The 18,517-nt window shown below is 46.0% G+C and overlaps 1 protein-coding gene across 1 annotated transcript; it reads left to right on the forward strand.

Moving 5' to 3' along the window:
* Nucleotides 1-484: 484 nt before the first annotated feature.
* On the forward strand, nt 485-17,497 carry LRRC32 (leucine rich repeat containing 32). The gene is made up of 3 exons (XM_087965988.1): nt 485-771; nt 10,345-10,433; nt 15,234-17,497. The coding sequence occupies exons 2-3, from the start codon at nt 10,347-10,349 to the stop codon at nt 17,130-17,132; spliced, it is 1,986 nt and encodes a 661-aa protein (XP_087822114.1). The 5' UTR covers nt 485-771; nt 10,345-10,346; the 3' UTR covers nt 17,133-17,497.
* Nucleotides 17,498-18,517: the final 1,020 nt, after the last annotated feature.

Genomic DNA, 18,517 nt, shown 5'->3' on the forward strand with positions numbered 1-18,517 from the left:
GGGGGTTGGACTAGATGACCTACAAGGTCCCTTCCAACTCTGTTATTCTGTGATTCTAATCAGTGGAACAGCTTACTTCCAGAAGTTGTGGGAGCTTCATCACTGGAGACTTTCACGAAGAGACTGGACTGCCATTTGTCAGAAATGTGTAGGGGTCTCCTGCTTGGACAGGGGGGTTGGACTAGATGACCTACAAGGTCCCTTCAACTCCGTTATTCTAATCAGTGGAACAGCTTCCCTCCAGAAGTTGGGAGCTTCCTCCTGGAGGCTTTCAAGAAGAGACTGGACTGCCCTCTGTCACCTCCATGACCTCCAAGGACCCTTCCCACTCCGTTTCATGTGTAAATCACGCGAAATTTTGGCCCTGGGGAGAATGAAACACACCCCTGCTCCACCCCACTCCACCCACCTCCTGGCTATAAAATCTCTCCACGGCTAAAATCCCACGTGCTTTGGAGGATTTTACTCGGAGGATCATTTCTCAGCCCGCCTGCCCGGAGACGCATCTATGAGAAATAGTTTTGCTCAGCCACTCGCTTCCTCGGGTGACTTAATTCTCTCCCCCCGACTTCTCCACTGGTTCTTCCCCCCCCCTCCTCCTCTTTTGGAAGGCTGCTGGTCAGCTAGTCCAGCCCGTTCCCACCCACCCACCTTCCCAAGGGAGAAACTTCTCACGGCTGGATCCAGCTGGACTAGGAGAGGAGAACCTTAGAAAGCTGCGGAGAAACCTCGGGGAAGCCGCCGAGCCTTTTAATTGTACTGCAGAATTAGGTGGGTACCTTAAGATTGGATCCCTGTGAGGCAAGGCTTGTGATGGGGGGCCTGTGTGTGTGTGTGTGTGTGTTGTGTGTGTTGTGTGTTTCAGGGGAGAGGAAAATGTAACCAGATGTTGCTGGAACTTTTTTTTTTTTTTTGAAAACCTCTGCCGGATCTTTTTGATCTGGGAATTGCAATAAAATGAGATAGCTGTCTGTCTGTTTGTTGTTGTTTTTTTACTTGATCAGAAGGGGAAAAAAAACGGGTAGGGGGATTGGAGCATGGTAAGAGTAGAAATGAGGCTGTTTTGCGAACGCATTTTTCCTTCCCCCTGCCCCAACAATAGCCAAGGGATTTCTTTTTCCAAAGCAAAAGGAGGCAAACCAAGAAACAACGGGTGGAAACCCGTCCAGGAAACAAGCAACCTGGAATGAAAGGAGAACGATGCAGGAGGACGATTAACCGGTGGAACAGCTGGCCACTAGAAGCTATGCATGCTTTGTCCTTGCAGGCGTCCTTGGACCCACACTGCCAGGCTCCATTAGGGATGATAGATGATGGAGCAATATAGGGTCTCCTGCTTGAGCAGGGGGTCAGACTAGAAGGCCTCTAAGGTCCCTTTTCCAGCTCCGCGTTTGCTTTCTCGTGTCACCGACCCTTAAGTAAGTCCCCATTCAATGGCACTGGAGCATGGGCTCTGGGATATTGGTTCAGGATCCCCTGGCAATGTTTCTTCCCTTTTTATTTTTTAGAACACAGACTCATAGGCTCGTAAGGGACCTCAGAGGTCATCTAGTCCAACCCTCCGCTCAAGGCAGGAGTACCTTATACACCATCCCATCAAATGGTTGTCCAGTCTATTTTTTTGAAAACATCCAGGGATGGAGCACCCATAATTTTGGAAGGCAAGTCGTTCCAGGGATTAAATTTTTTCTCACTGTCAGGAAATCCTTCCTTCGTTTTAGGTTGCTTCTCTCCTTGAATGAACTTCTGTTACTTCTTGTCATCACTTGAGATGTCCAAGAAGAGATTGGACTCCCATCTGTCAGAAAGGGTGTAGGGTCTCCTACTTGGGCAGGGGGGGTTGGACTAGATGACCCACAAGGTCCCTTCTAACTTTGGTTATTATCTGTTGCCCTGTTCTCGGGTATCACTTGAGACTTCCAAGAAGAGATTGGACTCCCATCTGTGAGAAATGGTGTAGGGTCTCCTACTTGGGCAGGGGGTTGGACTAGATGACCTACAAGGTCCCTTCTAACTTTGGTTATTATCTGTTGCCCTGTTCTTGGGTATCACTTGAGACGTCCAAGAAGAGATTGGACTCCCATCTGTCAGAAAGGGTGTAGGGTCTCCTCCTTGGGCAGGGGGTTGGGCTAGATGACCTACAAGGTCCCTTCTAACTTTGATTATTATCTGTTGCCCTGTTCTCGGGGTATTTGGGAGAAATGTCAATCTCCTGTTCTCTATGACAGCCCCTCAACTAGCGGAAGACATTATGTCTTCCCTTTAAAGGGGCTGTCCTTTTATTCAGGCGCTTCCTTAATAAATAAGACTTAACTTATAAGTAACTATGTCTAAAAATGCCGTGCATGGAAGTAAGAACTATTAGCGGAACACACCCTGGATGTCTTCTATAGGGCATGGAAACTATACAGCAGTCTAAACCAGGCGTGGGATTCAAAAATCTCACCAACCAGCTCGCTGCCCAGTTGCTGGGTGGGCGTGGCCTTTGCCTTCCCCAGAGTCCTGAGGCTTCCCTCAGGCCTACGGGAGGGCAAAACCAGCCTCTCCCAGGCTCCAGAGACCTTCCAGAAGCCAGAAACAGGCCCGTTTTGCGACTTCTGGTACTTGGGAAGGCCTGTTCGTCCTCCTCCCAGAGCCTCCGCGTGGATCTTGCACTCACCTGCCTCGAAAATGGGCCATGTGGAGGCTCCGGGGAAGGGGCAGGGTGGGCGGGGCCAGCCCATTGTTCAAATCCTGGTTCAAGGGAACCAGGTGCAAATTTAATAACCGGTTCGCCTGAACCGCTCCAAACCGGTAGAATCCCCCCCCCCACCCGGTCCAAGCTGGATTCAGAATAAAATAGTATAGTACAGTGCGCGGGTTTCCAACTTATCGATTTTTTTTAAGATTTGCAGACTTCAACTCCCAGAATTCCTCACCCAACTGGCTGAGGAATTCTAGGAGTTGAAGTTCGCAAGTCTTAAGGTCACCAAGTTTGAACCCTCCAGGGTGGAAAGGATGAAAACTGACCAAGGAGAGGCTCAACCTGGAAATAAGGAGAAATTTTCTGACAGCGAGAACAATCAATCCCTGGAACAGAAGTTGCCCTCGGAAGTTGTGGAAGCGCCATCACTTGAGACTTTCAAGAAGAGATTGGACTGCCATTTGTCAGAAATGGTGTAGGGTCTCCCACTTGGGCAGGGGGTTGGACTAGATGACCTACAAGGTCCCTTCCAACTCTGATTATCTGTTATCTGTTATCCGGTATACAAGGCAGTCCTCGACGTACAACTACAATTGAGCCTAAAACTCATATTATTCAGTAAAAACATGGGTTAAATGAGTTTTGCCCCATTTTACGGCTTTTCATGCCACAGTTGTTAAATGAATCATTGTACTTATTAAGCTAGCAATACGATGGTCGAATGGTTTCTGATCCCACGACCCTGGGACACTGCGACCATCGTAACGACGAACCCGTTGCCAAGCACCTGAATTTTGATCATGGGACCGCGGGGATGCTTCAACGGTCGTAAGTGTGAAAAAGCATCATAGGTCACTTTATTTCCAGTGCCGTTGTAATTTTGAATGGTCACTAAGCGAACTGTTGTAAGTCAAGGACTGCCTGTAGTTCAAGGGATTTGACTGGTGGGGAAATTTCAGAGGTGAAAGGTGTATGTATTTATTTATCCATTTATTTATTAAATTTACATGCCACTTATTTCATTCTGAAAAATGAGTCTGGAAAGATGTTACTCCTGTTTGTTGCCTTTCACCTAATTCCTTTCACCTTTTACCACCCCCACCCCCAAAAAAAAGGCCATTTTGGGAGTGGCACAATAACTGTGAATTATGGTAAACTATTTTTTATAGAATGGAATGGAATAGAATAGGGAATAGAATAGAATAGAATAGAATAGAATAGAATAGAATAGAATAGAATAGAATAGAATAGAATAGAATAGAATAGAATATTGGAATGAATAGAGAATAGAAATGGAATAGAAATGGAATAGAAATGGAATAGAATAGAATAGAATAGAATAGAATAGAATAGAATAGAATAGAATAGAATAGAATAGAATAGAATAGAATAGAATTCTTTATTGGCCAAGTGTGATTGGACACACAAAGAATTTGTCTTGGTGCAAATGCTCTCAGTGTGCATAAAAGAAAAGATACATTCGTCAAGAGTCAAGAATCATCAGGTACAACACTTAATGATAGTCATAGGGTACAATAAGCAATCAAATCATACTAGGAAACAAATAAAACAATATAAATTGTAAAGATACAAGCAACATGGTTATAGTCATAAGTGGGAAGGGTAGGTACTAGGAAGTGTTATTATAATTTAGTAGTAGAGGAATAATAGTAATGCAGACTTTGTAAATAGTTGGACATTGTTCAGGGAATTATTTGTTTAGCAGAGTGATGGCGTTCGGGAAAAACTCCCCTTGTGTCTAGTTGTTCTGGTGTGTAGTGTTCTATAGCGTCGTTTTGAGGGAAGGAGATGAAACCATTTATGTCCGGGATGTGAGGGGTCTGTAGATATTTTCACAGCCCTTTTGTTGACTCATGCAGTATGAAGGTCCTCCATGGAAGGCAGGTTGGTAGTAATTGTTTTTTTCTGCAGTCCTAATTCCTCTCTGAGTCTGTGTCTGTCCTGTTGGGTTGCAGAACCAAACCAGACAGTAATAGTAGTGCAGACTTTGTAAATAGTTGGAGTGTTGAGGGAATTGTTTAGCAGAGTGATGGTATGGGGGAAAAAACTGTCCTTGTGTGTCTAGTTGTTCTGGTGTGCAAGGCTCTATAGTGTCATTTTGAGGGAAAGAGTTGGAACAATTTATGTCCGGGATGTGAGGGGTCTGTAGATATTTTTATAGAGCTCTTTTTGACTTGTGCAGGATACAGATCCTCCATGGAAGGCAGGTTGGTAGTAATTGTTTTTTTTTCTGCAGTCCTAATTCCTCTCTGGAGTCTGTGTCTGTCCTGTTGGGTTGCAGAACCAAACCAGACAGTGATAGAAGTGCAGATGACAGATTCCATCATTCCTCTGTTTATGGTTGGCTAAGTCACCCTCGCATATTTTCAGGCTAACCAAGATTAAAATTGTTCAAACTCAAGCAGTAAATGCCTCTGCTGGATTTGCAATCGATCTGCTTAACCCCGTTGCAGTCATGCAGCCATTTTGTCCACGTGGGACCTGGTTAAATCTACGGTAGGAATATACAGCCATCACAGATATGGTCCTCGACTTACGACCACAACGGAGCCCCAAATTGACGTTGCTCAGTGAGGTGGTTGTTAAGCAAGCTTAGCGGCCCCATTTTATGACTTTTCTGGCCATGGCCGCTACGTGAATTGCTGCCGTTGTTAAGATAGTCACACAGTCATTAAGTGAATCTGGCTTCCCCCTTGACGTGGCTTGTCAGAGGGTTGCAAAAAAGGGGGATCCCAGGGACACTTGCAACCGTCATAAATATCAATCAATCACAATCAGAACAGAGCTGGAAGGGACCTTGTGAGGTCTTCTAGTCCAGCCCCCTGCTCAAGCAGTAGGGACCCTGAACCATTTCAGACAATTGACTATCTGGTCTGTTCTTAAAAACCTCCAGGGATGGAGCGCCCACAACGTCTGGTGGCAAGCAGTTCCACTGGTTAATTTCCCTCACCGTTAGGTAGTTTCTCCTTAATCCCAGGTTGCTTCTCTCCTTGGTTTAGTTTCCATCCATTGTTTCTTGTCCTGCCTTCTGGTGCTTTGGAGAATAATTTGACCCCCTTCTTCTTTCTGGCAGCCCCTCAAATACTGCTATCATGTCACTCTGAGTCCTTTTCTCTAGACTGGTGATAAAGGATTCATTTGTGTGCATTCAAACTCTTCGATGCTTTGCACAGTTTTATTTTCCAACATCCCATCATTACCTCCTTTTTTCTGCCCATCCAGCTTCATTGGGGGATACTAGTACCATTCTATAAAGCCTTAGAAAGACCACGCCTAGAGTACTGCATCCAGTTTTGGTCATCACACTATAAAAAAAGATATTGAGGCTCTAGAAAAAGTGCAGAGAAGAGCAACCAGGATGATAAGGGACTGGAGGCTGAAACATACAATGGACAGTTGCAGGAACTGGGCCTGGCTAGTCTAGGGAAGAGAAGGACCAGGGGAGACAGGAGAGCAGTCTTCCAATATTTGAGGGGCTGCCACAGAGAGGAGGAAGGGATCAAGCTATTTTCTAAAGCACCTTTGAAGGTCAGACAAGGAATAATGGATGGAAATTGAACAAGGAGAGATTCAACCTGGAAATAAGGAGGAATTTTCTGATAGTGAGAACAATCAACCCATGGAACAGAAGTTGCCTTCAGAAGTTTGTGGGAGCTTCATCCCTGGAGGATTTCAAGAAGAGACTGGACTGTCATCTGTTAGAAATGGTGTAGGGTCTCTCACTTGGGAAGGGGGTTGGACTAGATGCCCTACAAGGTCCCTTCCAACTCTGATTATCTGTTATCTGTTATCTGGATTATTTCATGTCAAGACCCTTGGAACAATTATTTTTTTCTTGATCAATTAAATATACAGGCAGTCCTCAATTTACAACAGTTTATTTAATGACTTGTATGAGCCAGTTGCCAAGCATGCGTATTTTCATGCCGTTCCCTTTTGCAACCTTTTGGCAAGCAAAGTGAACGGAGAAGCTCTTTTTCACTTAACAACGTCAGAGTGGAGAGCTTGCAAAAAAAAAAAAAAAGGCACGCTTTTGATGAAGAAAAACTAAAACCGAGTCCAACCCAGCTGCTTTTTCACCAGGTTTAATTAGAAGGTGCCAAGCGGGGACATAATTCCTCTCTCTTTCATCGGCATCTAAGTGCAACCCGATCGGCCCTCAAATAAATGGAATAAAAGCCCCGTTAAACTAAACCAACCTCCCGCCAAATGCTACTACTAAATCCACTCCCTAAATCAGGGGTCTGCAACCTTAAACACTCAAAGAGCCACTTGGACCCATTTCCCACAGAAAACAAAACACCAGAGCCACCGGGAGCCACGGCCGGCTTTGGTTGTGACCAGGTCACACCAGTGTCTTGGAGTGGAGAGCAGGTTGAGCATCTCCGCAAGCGACTGAGGCATGGCCAGCATCAGCAAGGGCCAATGTCATTCCCCCGTTGGAGTCCGATTCAGAGGGGGAGGCGAGCAGCTGACAGGGAGGAAGGAGAGTGGCTCCGTTGGCTGTGGAGGAAACTGGGGAAGGGCAAAGTCCAGCTGGGCACAGCAGGGAAGAGGTAGAACAAGGGAGAGGGAGTTCAGAGGAAGACCCAGGCCCATCCCCCTCTTCATCCTAAGGCACGCAGGGAGGAACGGAGAAGGGAGCAACGTAGGTTGCATGGCTTACGGGGGAGGAATGGGCCCTGATTCCCTTCTTTAGCCACAGTTGGGATAAGATGATAAGAAAGGTAGGCTGTGTGCGGCAGGCTGCTGGGAGCAAATGTGACTTCAACTTATGTTGTTGTGGCTTATCTGTGTTCCTTGTGTCTTCCATGTGAGTTTTGTCATGTTTTCAAGTCTGAAATTCTTGCTCCTTCCCTGCCAAACTAATTACTTCAGTTTGGCTTGTTGGGAGTTTAAGTTACAGTTTGTGTTTACCCTGTTTTGGACTTGATTCCCTGCAGCCAAAGGCTGTTCCTGGGAGAGTTTTTCTCCAGCCTGAAGGTAAACTGGACATTGGGGGAAAAGTTGGAGCTAATACAGGGACTCTTCTTGCTTATCTGACTGTGATGCCTTTGTGTGACGCCCCTTTGGGTCATCACAGCCAGAAGAAGCTCCAGCAAAAGTGAGGCAGCAGACATTTCAGCCCAGACAACTTCTCCATCCCCCGCTGTTGCCTTTACCTTCTCAGGCCAGGTAAGGAGTGACTGGGAGGGGAGGACGAGGAGCGAGGCAGGCCAGTGATGGGACCGGAAGCTGCAGCAGAGGGCCCAAAGAGCCGCATGTGGCTCTAGAGCCGTGGGTTGCTGACACCCGCCCTCTATCAATCCTTCTTGCATGTTGCATCCACCAAGCCACTTTGAGTTTCTGCCCTGGATCTAATTATTTGCTGACAATTTGGGGTTTTGCAGCTGGGCCACACCGACCACGGAAAAATCCCTCCTGTCCTGCCAAGTCTTCCCGCAGGATGATTGAAGGGTCGTTCTCTTCCAGAGGCCTGGAAGCTTTCTTGCCTTTTGCCCTTTGGCTCCTTGTGGGGAGTCTTGTGGGGAGGCCTCCTGCAGACCCAGAAGTCAACAGGCAGCCTGACTCATCTCGGCTGGATTGCCCCATAACATCTGCAGGATACAACAGCTATGGTCCTATATGCTGTAGTGTGGTCAGCATATTTCTTCCTTCCTTTGTCCCTCCCTCCCTGTTTTCCTTCCTTCCTTTCTTCATCCTTCCTTCTTCTTTCTTCTTCCTTCCTTCCTTCCTTCCTCCTCCCCTCCCTCTCTTCCTCCCTCCCTCCCTTTCTTCTGTCCCTCCCTCTGTCCCTTCCATTTTTCCTTTCTTCCCCTTTCGATTCCTTCCTTCCTCCCTCCCTCCCTCCTTCCTTCCCTCACTTTTCTCTGTCCTTCAATGTGTCCTTCCTTCCTCCCTTCCTCCCCCTCCCTTCCATTTTCCTTCCTTCCCCTTTCCTTCCCTTTCTTCTTTCTTCCTCTCTTTCTTCCCTCCCCCTTTTCTCCCTCCCTCCCTTCCTTCTTTTCTTCCTTCCTCCCTTCCATTTTCCTTCCTTCCCCTTCCTTCCCTTCCTTCCTTCTTCTTCCTTCCTCTCTTTCTTCCCTCCCCCTTTTCTCCTCCCTCCCTTCCTTCTTTTCTTCCTTCCTCCCTTCCATTTTCCTTCCTTCCCCTCCCTCCCCTTCCTTCCTTCCTTCTTCTTTCTTCCTCTCTTTCTTCCCTCCCCTTTCTCCCTCCCTCCCTTCCTTCTTTTCTTCCTTCCTCCCTTCCATTTTTCCTTCCTTCCCCTTCCCTTCCTTCCTTCTTCTTTCTTCCTCTCTTTCTTCCCTCCCCCTTTTCTCCCTCCCTCCCCCCTTCTTTTCTTCCTTCCTCCCTCCCTCCCTTCCATTTTCCTTCCTTCCCCTTCCTTCCCTTCCTTCCTTCTTCTTTCTTCCTCTCTTTCTTCCCTCCCCCTTTTCTCCCTCCCTCCCCTCCTTCTTTTCTTCCTTCCTCCCTCCCTCCCTTCCATTTTTCCTTCCTTCCCCTTTCCTTCCCCTTTCCTTCCCCTTTCCTTCCCTTCCTTCCTTCCTTCCTTCCTTCCTTCCTTCCTTCCTTCCTTCCCTTCTCACTATCTTTCCTCTCTGTTTTCCTTCCTTCCTTCCTCCTCCTCCTCCTTCCCACCCTCACCCTAACCCCGCCTGCCTCCTTAAGGTTGAAAAACTAATCTACTATTCCTTACCTTCTGATTTTCAAATGTGTAGGTCTCTCAGCCCCATAATCCTCAGTTGGGCCACCCCCCAAGTAGAATTATCTAGGCATCTTCCAAAAAATCAAGCTGATAAGGTTCCACATACAGGTTGTTGTTAGCAAAACTTTTTAAAAGCCCCAAGGAAACCGATCATAAGGCAATGTTTCTCCACCTTGGCCGCTTTAAGATCTTGCCAGCTGGGGATTCCTGGGAGTTGAAGTCCAGTTGAGTATCGGCTCAGCTTGAGAAATACTGCAAGGTACATTTTGCTAGAAAGAGAGGTGGGCAAAACTAGGGGGGGGAAAAAATCTGCCTAGAACTCTGATTTTTGTTTTAGTTTTTAAAAAGTGGCTGAGACAGGACATAGAGGTCAAATCCCTGGAAATGACACAGCAAATAAAACCCTGAAATCAGTGGTGGTATTCTACCGGTTCAGCCCGGTTTCAGCAAACTGGTAGTAAAAAAATGTTACACTTCGGCTGAACCAATAGTAAAAAAAAACAGCTACCTGTTTGGCCAATGATCAGCTGTTCCGATCATCAGTTGTGCCGGGATTCCCCTCGCTGTCTTACGGCTTCACCCAAGGCCCAGGAGGCAAACAAACGGACCGCAGAGGTGTGTGTGTGTGTGTGTGCGCAAAAAAAAGCCATGCCTACCCAGTCACATGGCCACGCCCACCCCACCTAAACACACCCATAGAACTGGTAGTAAAAATATTTGCATCCCACCCCTGCCTGAAATCCTTCAGCGTCCACATCTGGTTTCACCCTTCAACAGCTCTGCAGCTGGATGTTGCTGACGCCGCCAAAGACGGGTGAAATTCCCACTGTCAGCGCCAGCTGTTTACATTACCCTGAGCTCGACTGTTACACCAGTGTTTCCCATGAACGGTTCCATCTCTAACCGCTGCTCCTTTCTTCCCTTTCTCTCGAAGCCATGAAATTTTACCTGTTACTCTTCTGGGCGGTTCTCAATGGCGGCATCTCGACGTATCGACCCATCGCTTTCGGGCCCTGCAAAATGGTAAGGATGTGGGTTATTCTCCCCCCCAAAAAAACCCCTCAGGGAAAATCCATTTGTAGCAGGTAGTCCTTTGACTTAGGACCACAGTGTCAGGTTTCCAAGTGATGAAACACACAATTGTGCCCAAAATTTCTGTCACTAAGTGAGGCAGTTGTTAACTGTGAAGTGAGGCTGCCCCATTTTTACCCCCTTTTTTTGCCACCACTGTCAATTTGTTTAATTTGGCCGGTGATATTTCATTCATCGTCTGTTAGGATGTTAAGGCCTTACGCTGAATCGAAAGCTAGCCAAAGGGTTGCGTTGGCCAACATCCACGCTGTAAAACAAGCCATGGGTGGCTACAACTGGGTTGTATAAAAAGAGGCATAGAATCTAGATCAAGTTAAATATTAATTCCGCTTTATAAAACCCTAGTAAGGCCACACCTGGAGTACTGCAACCAATGTTGGTCACCGTACTGCAAAAAAAAGATGTTGAGATTTTGGAAAAAGGTCAGAGAAGAGCAACTAAGAAGACAAAAAACATATGAAGAACGGCTGCTGGATTTGGGTTTGGCTAGTTTAGAGAAAAGAAGAATTAGGAGCGACAAGATAGCATTATACCAGCATTTGAGGGGCTGACCCAAAGAAGAGGGGGGTCAAATTATTCTCCAAAGCACCTGAAGGCAGGACAAGAAACAATGGATGGAAATTAATCAAGGAGAGAAGCAACCTGGAATTAGGGAGAAACTTCCTAACAGTGAAGATAATTAACCAGTGGAACAGCTTGCCACCAGATGTTGTGGGCAGTCCATCACCGGAAGTTTTTAAGAAGAGGCTGGACTTATCTCAAATAGTATAGGATAGGTTCTCCTGCTTGAGCAGGGGGCTGGACTAGAAGACCTCAAATGTCCCTTCTGGCTCTATTCTGTTCTGTTCTATTCTATTCTATTCCCATATTTTCCATTGTATTTCTGTTTTGTTTTGTTCTGTTCTTACAGATTAACAGAGTTGGAAGGGACCTTGTAGGTCATCTAGTCCAACCCCCTGCCCAAGAAGGAGACCCTACACCATCTCTGACAAATGGCTATTCTATTCTATTCTATTCTATTCCTATTCCTATTCCTATTCCTATTCCTATTCCTATTCTATTCTATTCTATTCCTATTCTATTCTATTCTATTCCTATTCCTATTCCTATTCTATTCTATTCTATTCTATTCTATTCCTATTCTATTCTATTCTATTCTATTCTATTCTATTCTATTCCTATTCCTATTCTATTCTATTCTATTCTATTCTATTCTATTCTATTCTATTCTATTCTATTCTATTCTATTCTTCATTCCACTATTCTATTCTATTCTATTCTATTCTATCCTATCCTATTCTATTCTTTCCTATTCTATTCTAACTAAGCAGGCATAGAAGATGGTTACGAAAGCATCCGCAAAGCTGTGCACTGAACTGGTTAAGTGAACGCCAGCCAAAAAGTGGACCGAAGGCTCTCTGCTAAATTACAGCTGATGCAATATTTGGATTAAAGCCTTTGGCTTTTGCACAGTTTCTGCTCTGAGAATCCACAATCCGCAAATCTCTTTCCTATCTTTAGTCAACAGAGCAGCTCTCCGCTGTCTGACATCACCGCAATGATGCAATCCACGAAAAGTGAGATCACAGGATCTGTTCTTTGAGTCTTATGCTGTCCAGATGACGGGCCAAGGAGCATTTTTTTTTCTTCCCTTGCCAATGAGGAGGGGAGGATGGGAGTTGTGGGCCTAACATCTGGAGGTCCATGAGTCTGGAGAAAACTCTCCTTGCCTCTGCAAGGGGAGATGTAGTTGTTCCGGGCAAAAGATTCATGGCCTGCCTGGCCCTCGCCTTTTGACCGCAATTGAGCCAGAATTTTCCATGGCTAAGCGGGACGGATGTTAAGTGAGTTCTGGCTCATTTTACGACCTTCCTTGCCATCGTTGCAAAGGGGATCCCTGCCGTTGTTCAGTCCTAACACTGCTTGGAGAACTGAAAATCATGCCAATGAAAGGAAATAGTCCACCATTTGGACATTTCACCTAGAACAGAGGTCCCCAAACTTGGCCACTTTGAAGACCTGTGGACTTCAACTCCCAGAATTCTCCCCAGCCAGCATCGCTTGCTCTCTTGTAATCCCTTCCTCTGCAATCTCTCTCCACTTTAGGAGGTTAAGAGAAACAAAAAAAAAACAGGCATAATTGGCTGGGGAATGCTGGGAGTTGAAGTCCCACAAGTCTTAAAGGGGCCAAGTTTGGGGACCCCTGTCTTAAGTCTTAAAATTGCTACGGTTGGAGAGCACTGGTTAAACCATGCGGACATTCAACTCCCAGAATTCTCCCAGCCAGCATCACTTGCTCTCTTGTTAATCCCTTCCTCTGCAATCTCTCTCCACTTTAGGAGGTTAAGAGAAAAAAAGAAACAGACACGGCTGGCTGGGGAATTCTGGGAGTTGAAGTCCACAAGTCTTCAAGTGGCCAAGTTTGGGGATCCCTGACCTAGAATAACAAGGTTAGAAGGGACCTTGGAGATCTTCTAGTCCAATCCCTTACTCAAGCAGGGGACCCTATATATCGTTCTGGATAGATGGGGAGAAGGGAAAATGGACAGACAGACAGACAGACAATCAGAAAGGTAGATAATAGATAGATATAGATGGATACTGTAGATAGATAGATAGATAGATAGATAGATAGATAGATAGATAGATAGATAGATAGATAGATAGATATGAAAGACAAATAGACAGATGATAGAAAGATAGATGATTAGATAGATATAGATGGATACTGTAGATAGATGATAGATAGATAGATAGATAGATAGATAGATATGATGGATAGATGAAAGACAAATAGACAGACGATAGACAGAGATGATAAAGATGATAGATGGGTAATAGATGATAGATCAACAGAGAGATAGACAGGCAGATGATGGATAGATGATAGACAGATACAGACAAACAGATGATAGATGATAGATGGGTAATCGATGAGAAAGAGAGAGAGAGAGAAAGATGAGAGAAAGGATGAGAGAGAGAATGGGGCAGAGAGAGATAATGAGAGAGAGAGAGAGAGAAAGGATGAGAGAAAGAATGAGAGAGAGAATGGGGCAGAGAGAGAGATAAAGAGAGAGAGAGAGAGAAAGGATGAGAGAAAGGATGAGAGAGATAATGGGGCAGAGAGAGAGAGAGAAAGGATGAGAGAAAGAATGAGAGAGAGAATGGGGCAGAGAGAGAGAGAAAGAGAGAGAGAGAGAAAGGATGAGAGAAAGAATGAGAGAGAGAATGGGGCAGAGAGAGAGATAAAGAGAGAGAGAGAGAGAAAGGATGAGAGAAAGGATGAGAGAAAGGATGAGAGAGAGAATGGGGCAGAGAGAGAGAGAAAGGATGAGAGAAAGGATGAGAGAGAGAATGGGGCAGAGAGAGATAATGAGAGAGAGAGAGAGGGAGAGAGAGAGAAAGGATGAGAGAAAGAATGAGAGAGAGAATGGGGCAGAGAGAGATAAAGAGAGAGAGGGGATGAGAGAGAGAATGGGACACAGAGAGAGGATGAGAGAGAAAGAAAGGACGAGAGAAAAAACGGGAGAGAGAGAATGCGAGATTGGTTACTGGTTATTGTTCCGCTTCTAAAAACCATCTGCATGCGCCTAGCCAACCTCTGACCTGTAATTCCCATGAGTGATGTACTTGGTTCCCTGGAAAGCTAGACGAGGCTCTCCCTAACACGCTTCCATTTAAAAAGATTTTTTCTTAAAAAAAAATCCAGGGCCTGACATCGCCAAAGTAGGGCAGTTCCTGCCGAGCTGCTGCCGTCGTCTGTGTGAACACGAAACATCCTGTTTTCCTTTTGGCATTCTTTCTGTTCCCCTCTGGGAATCCCCCCCCTTCATAGACTGGAGCTATATCTGTCTCCAGGAACAAAAGCCAAAGAGGAAAAGAAGTCTGGACAAACTTAGGAGAAGTTCAGAAGGAGGTGGGAGGAGGACAATTCGGTGCCAGACAGGAAATATGGGTAGTCCTCAACTAACAACAGCAATTGGGACCAGAATTTCTTTGTTGTTGTTGTTGTAATTTTTTAAAACTTTATTTAAGGTACATACAATTCACCTTCCATTTAACAGTGTGTCGCCTGGGCACAAATATCTTGCGCAATAACCATTAAAGTTTACATCCGTGTTCATTGCTTTGGTATTAATTCTCTATTCTGATCTTATGAATACGCACAATATCTCTATGACTATAATGCTCCTCTTCTTAACATGTTTAATTCTATAAACCTATTTTCTATATTTCGCTAATCTATTAGCGATTTCTAACTTTCATATTTTTTCTCTCTAGCCATCGATAAAATAACTCCCATAATCTTATAATATTCCATTTGCTCCTTCTCTTTAATTGCAAGTATTCATTTCTGCACATTCTCATATTTTTCTAATCACATTTTCATCGGTAGGAATGAAAAAGTTGTGGGAGCGCCATCACTTGAAACTTTCAGGAAGAGATTGGACTCCCATCTGTCAGAAACGGTTGTAGGGTCTTCTGGTTGGGCAGGGGGTTGGACTAGATGACCTCCAAAGTCCCTTCCAACTCTGTGGTCCTGTGAATACCGAGGGACCAATGAGCAAAACACCCGTTTTTAGACGCAACACACCATGAGTTCAGGCCCCGCGAGAAAACTCTTTTAGCGTATACAGAATTGCTCTGCGAATGTTCTTCTCCGGTATGAATATCATCACTAATTTTTATTCTCTCCCCTGACCCCCCAAAAAACTCTCTTCTTTCCTACAGAGAAATCTGGAGGCGTTTTGTCAGAACGTGGAGCTTCACCAGCTGCCTTCAGAGCTTCACCCTGACGTGTCTAAAATCGACGCCTCTGGAAATAAGATTCGAAACGTCACCGAGAGGCCCCTGACTTTCTACGCTTCCCTCCGTCACTTGGACTTGAGCTCCAACCTGATTGGATTTGTCGAGCCTGGGATCTTCGCAAAGATGAAGAACCTGCAGGACCTCAACTTGGCCGACAACCAGCTCTACCTGTTGGCGCAGGAAGATCTGTGGGTTGGGTTGCTTCCCCAAGTCAGGAGGCTCGATCTGTCTCGCAACAGCCTCTACAGTGGGATGGCAGAGCATTTCCTTCACCAGGCACCTTCGCTGCGATATCTTTCATTGGCGGAAAACAGCATCATACACGTCTCCCAGAGCATGTTCGGAGGTACTCCAGAGCTGGTGGAAGTCAACCTGCACAACAACATGATTATGGAGATAGAAGAAGGAGCGTTTGAGAGCCTGGCACGTCTCGCCAAGCTGAACCTCTCCACCAACTCCCTCACGTGCGTCGTGGAGTTCAACCTCAGGCAGCTGGAAGTTCTGGATCTGAGCTGGAACAGCATCGAGTCCTTCCACTCCACCCTGTCAGAGGAGGCCTTCAACTTGATCTGGCTCGACCTGAGTCAGAACAAGCTCCTTCGCTTCCCTGTCCTCCCCCAAGGAAACAAACTGGCTTATTTGAACCTAACCAACAACATCATGCAATTTGTTATGGTGGATTCCCGTAGTGACGTAGACTACCAGTGGGAAGATGGGCCTCCGTATCCCAACAATTCCCACCCTCCCTACTTACCTGCCTTGTTATCCTTGGACCTCAGTTACAATGAGATCCAATCCATCCCGAGCCAGTTCTTTGACTCCATGCTGTCCCTCCAATTCCTCAATTTAAGCAAAAACTGCCTGCAGACTTTTGGGACGACCAACGAACTGGCCTCGTTGTCCATCCTTGACCTTAGCTGCAACTCCATGAAGACCCTTCAGTTGGGCACCAACACCTTGAGAGGTTTGCAGGAGTTCCACCTCCAAGACAACCATCTTCAAGAGTTGCGCCCAGATCTCTTTCAAGATCTTCCACGTCTTCAGTGGCTTGATCTGAGGAACAACAGGATCCATCTCTGTGACTCGCATTCAGGAAGGCACCAGGTGTCTCCTCACGGCTGTGTCTCGTTTGTGCGAGTTCCGGAGCTTCAGTATTTGTACCTTTCGGCCAATCGTTTGAAGAACCTACCCAGGTACAACTTCTTCGGGACTAAGCTTAGGGTTCTGGATATCTCGATGAACTGGGGGCTTCAGATAGAAGCCAACTCGTTGGTTGGCTTGGAATTCTCGCTGGAATACCTGGATTTACATGGGAATGGCCTGGCCACTCTGGAGGTGGATTTTTCTCTCTTCCCTTACCTCAGATATCTCAATCTATCGGACAATCGGCTTAGCTGGTTGCCCGCTTGGTCAGAAGATTGTTGCGTCCTTGAAGTCTTAGATCTTCACAACAACAGCTTCAACAGCTTGAAAAATAGCCGGATCCCAACTCTGGAGAAAAACCTACGGAATTTGTACCTGGTAGGGAACCCGCTGAGTTGTTGCGGGAACACCTGGCTCTCTCAAATGATCCATAAAGCCGTGGTGGAGATCCCTGATCTAGACTTGGTCAAGTGTCAGTTTGCCCGGAGTTTGGGATTTGAGGAGGAAGAGGTCCACATGAGCCAGGTCAGGCCAGAAGACTGCGAGAGGGAGGACCTCAAGAAAATGAGTGTCTTGATTTTGCTGGCGATTCTGCTGGTTCTCTCGCTGATCGTCATCGGAGTCGGCTTGCTTTGTTGTTATCGGAGACACTTATTCGGGCGCCATTACAAGGTGTAGACCGAGAGAGAGAGAGAGGCCTTGCACCGTTGTGTTTTCATCTCTTGGACAACAGACGACAACAACACCCTGGCGCCAAAGGGGGTGATTCGATTCCACCAGGGAGTTTTCAAAAGGCTGTGAAAGTTTGGATGATTCATTCTCACAGTCCAAGTGGTCATTCAGGGAGAACGTTGGTGAAGATATTCTCTTCTGGGTTCAGGGAGAACAGGGGGCCAAGCCGTATTCCCGGATGGATCTAGAACTGGGCTTCCCAACCTTGGCAACATTAAGAAGAAGAACTTTGAGGTTCTTCTAAAAGAATTTTTTAAAGAAGAGATTGGACAACCATTTGTCTGAAATGGTATAGGGCAGGGGTCTTCAAACTCGACAGCTTTAAGACTTGTGGACTTCAACTCCCAGAATTCAGTCAACTCCAGTCATGTGAGCTCAGGAATTCTGAGAGTTGAAGTCCACAAGTCTTAAAATTGCCATGTTTGAAGAGCCTTGGTATAGGGTCTCCTGCTTGAGCAGGGGGTTGGACTAGAAGACCTCTAAGGTGCCTTCCAACTCTGCTATTCTGTTATTCTGCTCCTTTGCGTATATCTAGTGTCATGAGGAGAAGGACTAAAGTGACATGATAGCATGCTTCCAATATTTGAGGAGAGGGGGTCAATCTATTCTCCAAAGCCCCTGAGGGCAGGACAAGAAGTAAGATGGCAGATGATCAAGGAGAGAAGCAACCTAGAACTAAGGAGGAATTTCCTGACAGTGAGAACAATTAACCAGTGGAACCGCTTGCCACCAGAAGTTGTGGGTGCTCCATCACTGGAGGCTTTTAAGGAGAGATTGGACAACCATTTGTCGAAAACAGTATTAAGATCTCCTGCTTGAGCAAGGGGTTCGACTAGATGACCTCCGAGGTCCCTTCCAACTCTGCTATTCTGTTCAGATGGGTGGACTTCAACCCCCAGAATTCCCTAGCCAGTTGTGCATGGCAGAATGAGAAAAATATGTTTTATTTTGTTAAGATTCTATGGATCTGGTTTATTCGGAGAAAAAGACAATATAGGAAGAAAGACATCACTTGCCTAGGCTAGGCGTCATCCTAAGAATAGAATAGAATAGAATAGAATAGAATAGAATAGAATAGAATAGAATAGAATAGAATAGAAATAACAGAGTTGGAAGGGTCCTTGGAGGTCTTCTAGTCCAACCCCCTGCTTAGGCAGGAAATCCTACACCACTTCAGACAAAGGGTTGTCCAAGCTCTTCTTTAAAACTTCCAGTGATTGCAAGGGGGCAGTCAAAGATGCCAAGATGGCGACTGCAACCCTACGATGAAAGCCTGTCCATTTTGTGTGTGTGTGTGTGTGTGTGTGTGTGTGTGTGTTTGTGTGTGGCAC

Source organism: Notechis scutatus, chromosome 5, assembly GCF_049901735.1.
Source record: "Notechis scutatus isolate UNSWTSFEM ecotype Mainland chromosome 5, rNotScu1.2, whole genome shotgun sequence".
NCBI lineage: Eukaryota > Metazoa > Chordata > Lepidosauria > Squamata > Elapidae > Notechis > Notechis scutatus.